Source organism: Parasteatoda tepidariorum, chromosome 7 (assembly GCF_043381705.1).
Source record: "Parasteatoda tepidariorum isolate YZ-2023 chromosome 7, CAS_Ptep_4.0, whole genome shotgun sequence".
Lineage (NCBI taxonomy): Eukaryota > Metazoa > Arthropoda > Arachnida > Araneae > Theridiidae > Parasteatoda > Parasteatoda tepidariorum.
In genome coordinates, this window is record NC_092210.1 from 86,832,526 (window position 1) to 86,839,196 (window position 6,671).

Genomic DNA, 6,671 nt, shown 5'->3' on the forward strand with positions numbered 1-6,671 from the left:
CAGATATATATATATATATGGGGGGGTAGGGGGTATGTATCTAGAATGAGTATGGATAGGTTAATTTATTATATATATAATATATTCAATTTATAAACGGAAATAATACTTTGCAATTTGTTTTATTTATTGGTACACATGCATATTCAGTCTTGTGTTCTCAATGACATAACTTCGACTAAAAGCCTTCTACAAATCGAAAAACAAATTGCACAATTCAGAGAACAAGAGTCATACAGAGTTGTGGTAGGATTCGAACCCACTTCCTCTAGGCTAAAAAAACGTTTGGCTGACTATGCAACTCAGCCAGGGAGTCGCTTTCTATGCAAAATCGTGAAGTCCCGCAGTGGACTGATCGTTAAGACACGGTTCCCAGCAGATCACCGAAGTCAAGCATCACTGGCTGCGGTCAGTGTGCGGGTGGGTGACCACTTGGATCAGCCTGCGTAGGGACCGAGGGTGTGCGGTAAAGTGCTCGACTTCGCGCGCAGGTCGTCGAGCTACCGAAGCGGGGGTGCCATCCCCTCCGCAGAGGATCAAAATTGTGATGGCATGTCTTCGTATCATCCTCCGGGATGTTTCCCAGACCGTCGCCAATAGCCCATTGGGGAGCTCTAGTGCGACGTAAATTAACAACAACAGCAAAATCGTGAAAACGCCATGCAGAGAACTCTTGCGTCTTTCGGAAATGAAAGTTTAAAGGTAGTAGGGGGGAAAAAATTTAGATGACGCTGCAAGTGTTACAACAATATCTCCTGTTAAAAAAAAAAGCAAGAACTGAGTGTAGATTTACAGGTGATTTTTTTAATAACTGATATGTAATCCTTAATGTTAACGCAATTTCTAGTGTAAATTTAAGCAATTTTTTATGCAATTAATGCTATTCTAATAAACGTGAATATTTGCATTTTCAGCATTCTTTGCATGCGTTGCTTCCCAAACTTGTGAACGATCTCACTATCAGAACTGTTTGAACAAGCTGCACTCTTTCACCGACAGAAAAGATCTGCTATTTGCATCAACAGCTGAACAGTTGAAGGATGAATGCATGTGAGTAAATAAAGTTTCTCTTGTGAAATGTTATTCCTAATTAGGGATGGGTCGAAATTTTTACGTCCTTTTAAAATCTCTCGAAAGTATTATAGTTTTTGGACTCGTTTTAAGAAATTCCGGATCAAATTACGGTAAAAAGTACTGGCACCTTGAGTACGTCATTCGTAAATTCCATTTTACCGTAAAAATGATTTTTATCGCAAAATTTTATGCGTAAATTTTTACAGTAATAATCAATTAATTACAGTGATTCAGTGGCTTCACAGTAAATATTATTGTATAAAAATTACGATTTGACATCTATGTTATTTTATCGAAATTTGACCCGGAATCTTTTTGCTATGGTGCCGGAGTAATTTTCATTCTCCTTTCCTAAAACAAAAATAGAGAAAAAGCTGAATTCAGGATAATTAGTTATTTTATATCAGTCGGAGTTTTACCAAGATTTCTCATAAAAAAATATTATGACTTTGTGGAAAGTTGTGTTTGTTAAAATTAGTAAATAACTGATTAACCTTTGAACAAATGATCCGTTTCTACCCTAAAAAAGATTCAATCTAAATAATTTGAAACGTTTACCTTATGTATGTTTATCATAGTAGTTAATAGTACCTGTGAATTAAATCACTAAAGTAGGCATAAAAACATATTTTCTTTAAATATACACCTATTCATTTTAATGGATCGGGAACTTTTATCTTTGCTGTTGTTTCTAATGCTACTTGCCAATACCAGGAAGCCTGCTTGGTGATACCAAGCGAATTTAAGGCAGAGGGTGTGTTTCTTGCTTTTAAGTGGCACAATCTATGGCCAAGAATACGGCTTCACACATACACGTCACTGCCCGTTTATAGGGCGGTCCCATTCATTCATCCACAGATCGTAATTTTGACCTGAAGCAAAGAACAATCGATATCCAATTCACTACCCCAGAGGTATTATTTGCTATGGGAACATGAAGTACTTTGTTACCCGGCAAATTGAACATGCACCAGTCACTATTTATGTCACTTTAGTCTTCGGCCCCGGGGTTCGAACTCACGACCCCTTGCGCATCACCCCTACACCCTACCAATCTGGCTATCCTGGACCCTCTTTTATCTTTGAAAGAAGGAGTTTACACTTTACTACTTAATACTTAAAACACTTTACGCTTAAAATGTTTACATTTTACACTAAAAAACTTAACTCCAAACTTAAACTTTACTCAACACTTGAAAACTTTAACCATAAATTTCGTTTAGTAAAAGAATGTTATATTTTTTTTTTTTAAATTTGATTTCCCATGATTAAATTTAATAATTGTTAAAAAAAGTAAATTGTATCGCTTAAAATTTTATATCACCTAAACTTATGTAGAATTAACTTTTGCTCTAAATTTAAAATATTTTAACTCAACTTACTTATTGTATCCATATTTATTTCAAATATAACATTTAAATTTAATTTACATATTGTGATTCTACTTTGTTTCATTATTCATCATTATTGTAACCGGGTTTCTTTTCTACTAATAACGCAACACAGAAAACCTAATATTTTTAAGGGATTCACGTCGTCTTGTTATTTGAATACTTTGGGCATTTGGATTGTACTAGAATAATACACTTTTGTTAGTGTACTTTGGTTGTAAGACTATGGTACTCTATCAGAAAAATCTGTTCAGCGTTGAACTAAATTATAGTGCTAGTATTCCTAAAGACCTAATTAAGTAGCATTTTATCTTATTAACTAATTGGCCAATTGATAAAAATTAAATTGTACCATAATTCTGTTGAAGTCGAGCCGATATTAAGATGTTTAAGATGTACGATATTATGATTTGACTTAGCGCTTTAATAAAGTTGCAGTTCAACTTTGAAAATTAGTTCAGATTTCATAATACAATCTAATTTTGTCGTAATAAGGCAAAATGGGATTGTCTTGTGAAATTTAATTGATAAAAATTAAATTGTACCATATTTCTGTTGAAGTCGAACCTGTATTAAGATATTTAAAATGTACGATATTATGATTTGACTTAGCGCTTTAATAAAGATGCGGTTCGACATCGACAATTACTTCAGATTTCATAATACAATCCAATTTTGTCTTAATAAGGCAAAATTGGATTGTCTTATGAAATCTGAAGCGATTTTCGATGTCGAACTGCAATCTTATTATAGCGCTAAGTCAAACCATAATATCGTTCTGTCTTTGGTATTAACTTTCGCATTAAAAATGAATTAAATAGTTCATTACCTTACTAAAATGACAAATTAAACCATATTTTTTCAAGTCAAATTTAATATCGCATAATCTAGTGCAATACTATGGTTCAACTTAGAACTATATTAAAGTGGCAGGAAATGTAGCTCTATATTATGATTCAACACGCTCCAAAATTCTCAACAATTCAGATTATTTTATTCTCTCTATTTTCCNAAATCCTATTTTTTTTCTTTTTAAACTTAACAAAAATAAATATTTTTCACTGAAATAAATGGACTTATAATGCAAAAATAGTACTAATCTTTTATATTTTTATAAAAATGATTCCAAAGTAGGGTTTACTGAAAAAATAATGAATTGTTTATAAAATTCACATTACAAATGAAATAGATAGGAAAGATAAAAATAACTTTTTTATGTTGATGTTCGTTCGAGATGTCTGACGACATTAACTCAACACGTGTTTTTGTAAGCATTTTGATAAACGGTCTTAAATTTTACGAGGCCTAACGAACAACAAACTCATTTTTCACTTTTTTTTATTTTTTATTTTGAACAAAAATTGGTATTGCTCTCTATTGGTGATTAATCGTTGTATTTTTCAAACTAACTCCATATCAACCGCCTCGTTATTTTTTTCCTCTTTTTTGTACAACTATGTATTATTATTACCAAAAAATCTGATTATTTTTTACATTTTGCTTATTTATATTTACATTTAATATATTTTTTTGCAGTTTTTGGAAATAAAAAAACTTAATCAATTATTTGATTAAATAAACTTCTTCATTCATTGTGCAAATAAGCGTTTATTACTTGAACGATAAATAATATGATTTATTTGGAAGAAATTCGTTCTTTTTTCCAGTTTCAGAGCAATTAACTTCACGGATTCAGAATTATTTTTAAATATTCCTAATGTTTATTTTCGTATCTGCAAAAGTAATTATCATTATTATTAGTTAATTTTACTGATACAGAGTTTTTTTACAGATGTAAAAAAAAATTATTTTAATAATTTAAAATAATTGTTCTTTAAATAATTAAAAGAGTTATTTTTACAGATTCAGACTGGTTTTTTACGGATTCAAAATAATTTTCGGATATATTTTTTTTTTCAGAAAAATAAATCAGCTTGATATTTATTGTTCAATAAGATCTTTTGTTTGTGTGTGTGGAATCAGTTTCGTGTTTGTTTATTAAATTGATTACTTTTGTAGCCAAGCAAGGTCAGCTTTAAGTTGTGTGACAAGTTATACTAAAAAATGTCTCTCACCTGAAGAACGTCCTAAATATACAGCAGACTTTTCTGGATCCGAAAGCGTAACTTTGGGATTATGTTCAGAAGATGACTTCAAAACAAGTAAGATGACTTTTGTTTTATGTTACAGTTTATCTAAAAATAATTACCATTTCATACAGCAGAGGAATTCAAAACGAGCAAAATCAATTTCGTTTTAAGTTTTAATTCATCCGAAAATAATTACCATTTTATGTGAAATAAACTATAGTTTTTTTTTGAAGTTTGTAAATATCTTGTTTTATGTTGTCTCTCATGTAATCACGTTTACTTTTTTAGTATGGAAAGTATGCTGGAAAAGTTACTATATTTTTAACTTTCTTACAAATCTCTGAACATACCGCTGACGTAGAGATTTTGTCTTAACAAAAAAATACGATCATAGTTTTAAAATATAATTTTTGGCTTTTTACAAAACTTAGAGGCAGTTTTTTTGTGTTGGTTTCAAAAAAGTGTTAACAACCAAAAATCGTATTTTTAAAACCTGGGAGAGTTGTCCCGTTTTCGATAGTTACTATAATATGAAAATTAAGACCGATGAAATGAGAAATATTTTTACTAGGATATATGTTTTGCAATAATAGACAGCATAATAAAAGCTTTCTTATTTTTATGTAATTATATTTCATGTTTTAATAACTAAATCAAGTTATTCTTATTAGAAATAGAAAGAAAGTTGCTTTCTTATAAAAAAAGGTAGTAAAAGTTTAAGATTCTGTAATTCGGAACAAATACTTGAAAGTAGATTAACAATACATTATTTTGCTGCGTATGCAAAGAATTCTAAATAGTTAATGGTATATGCTGCAATTTTCTCTTCTAGAAATGATAGTGCTGAGTAAGAAAATCATTAAAAACTTATTGTAAAAAATATCTATAGCTTAGAAATATTGTTGTGATTATCCGGAAGTTCGTAATGAGATTTGAGAATATTTCTTAACGCCACTTAAATAAATACCAAAGCACATTTTAAGAGAAAGGACTAATTAAAGAAATAAAAATTCAATTCGAATTTGAGATAAATTTTTAGAATAAATCGGAATTTAATTTTTTGCGAAGTGCAATTGCGTTAACATTTTGATACCCCATGGTAATAGTATATATTCCAAAATTAATTTTATATATAATTTTTATCAGCCATCCAAATGTTACTTCTATAAATGCCTTTTTCCTACAAATCCTATTTTTTTTCTTTTTAAACTTAACAAAAATAAATATTTTTCACTGAAATAAATGGACTTATAATGCAAAAATAGTACTAATCTTTTATATTTTTATAAAAATGATTCCAAAGTAGGGTTTACTGAAAAAATAATGAATTGTTTATAAAATTCACATTACAAATGAAATAGATAGGATAATACATGAAATAGTAATGACTGTATTTGTCCGACGCAAATTCCATCTCGAAATTCTGAATCTAATTTAGTCCTAATTATTACAATATTTAAGCTATGGGTTTATTAAATTTAGAAGAAAAAAATTAAATGAAAATTGAAAACTTTTTTATTAATTATTGAAAGATAATATTATTAGTTAGTTTTCTTCCTTTCTCAATGGAAGACAATTTACATCTTCGAGTGGGCTTTAGCATTCTTTAGAATTCCATTCTAATCTGCCTCATCTTTAACCCTGGTTTACTATACGGTTACTTAAGACGCTCAAGCCTCTTTACAGACAATTATTATAAAATAGTTAATTCAGCAGGTGGAAAAATTCCAACTTTAAACCGTGGCTGGGTGGCGCAGTTGGTTTGTCGTCGGCCTTCTGAGCCCAAGTTTGCGGGTTCGATCCCCGGCCCAGACACCGGATTTTCGGGATGCAGAAAATCCTCATCGGCCATGTCGTATGATTATGCGGCATGTAAAAGATCCCTGGAGTGCCTTATTGGCTCTTGGCATTTCCGGCAAAATTAAATTCCTAGTGCACTTTAGCATTCAAATAGAGTCTTGGTGCTGCCATCTAGTGAGGCAGAAACTAGACGTCCAAATTAACATGACCAACGGTATCTCACCCATTGTGGTGGTCCTGAAAGAGTGGATACCACCTCTGGAGAACGCACTAGGTCTGCTTATCGGCAAGACCGATTGTGCAGCTCATTGGAAAT

General features: G+C 30.9%; 1 protein-coding gene across 1 annotated transcript in view; it reads left to right on the forward strand.

The window, feature by feature from the left end:
* Window positions 1–6,671, forward strand: part of LOC122270447 (uncharacterized) — a gene marked incomplete in the record, with an annotated part of 42,041 nt that overhangs the window by 30,616 nt on the left and 4,754 nt on the right. Inside the window, 2 exon segments of the mRNA XM_043047794.2 lie at window positions 915–1,050; window positions 4,485–4,627. Coding sequence (XP_042903728.2) covers window positions 915–1,050; window positions 4,485–4,627 — 279 coding nt within the window.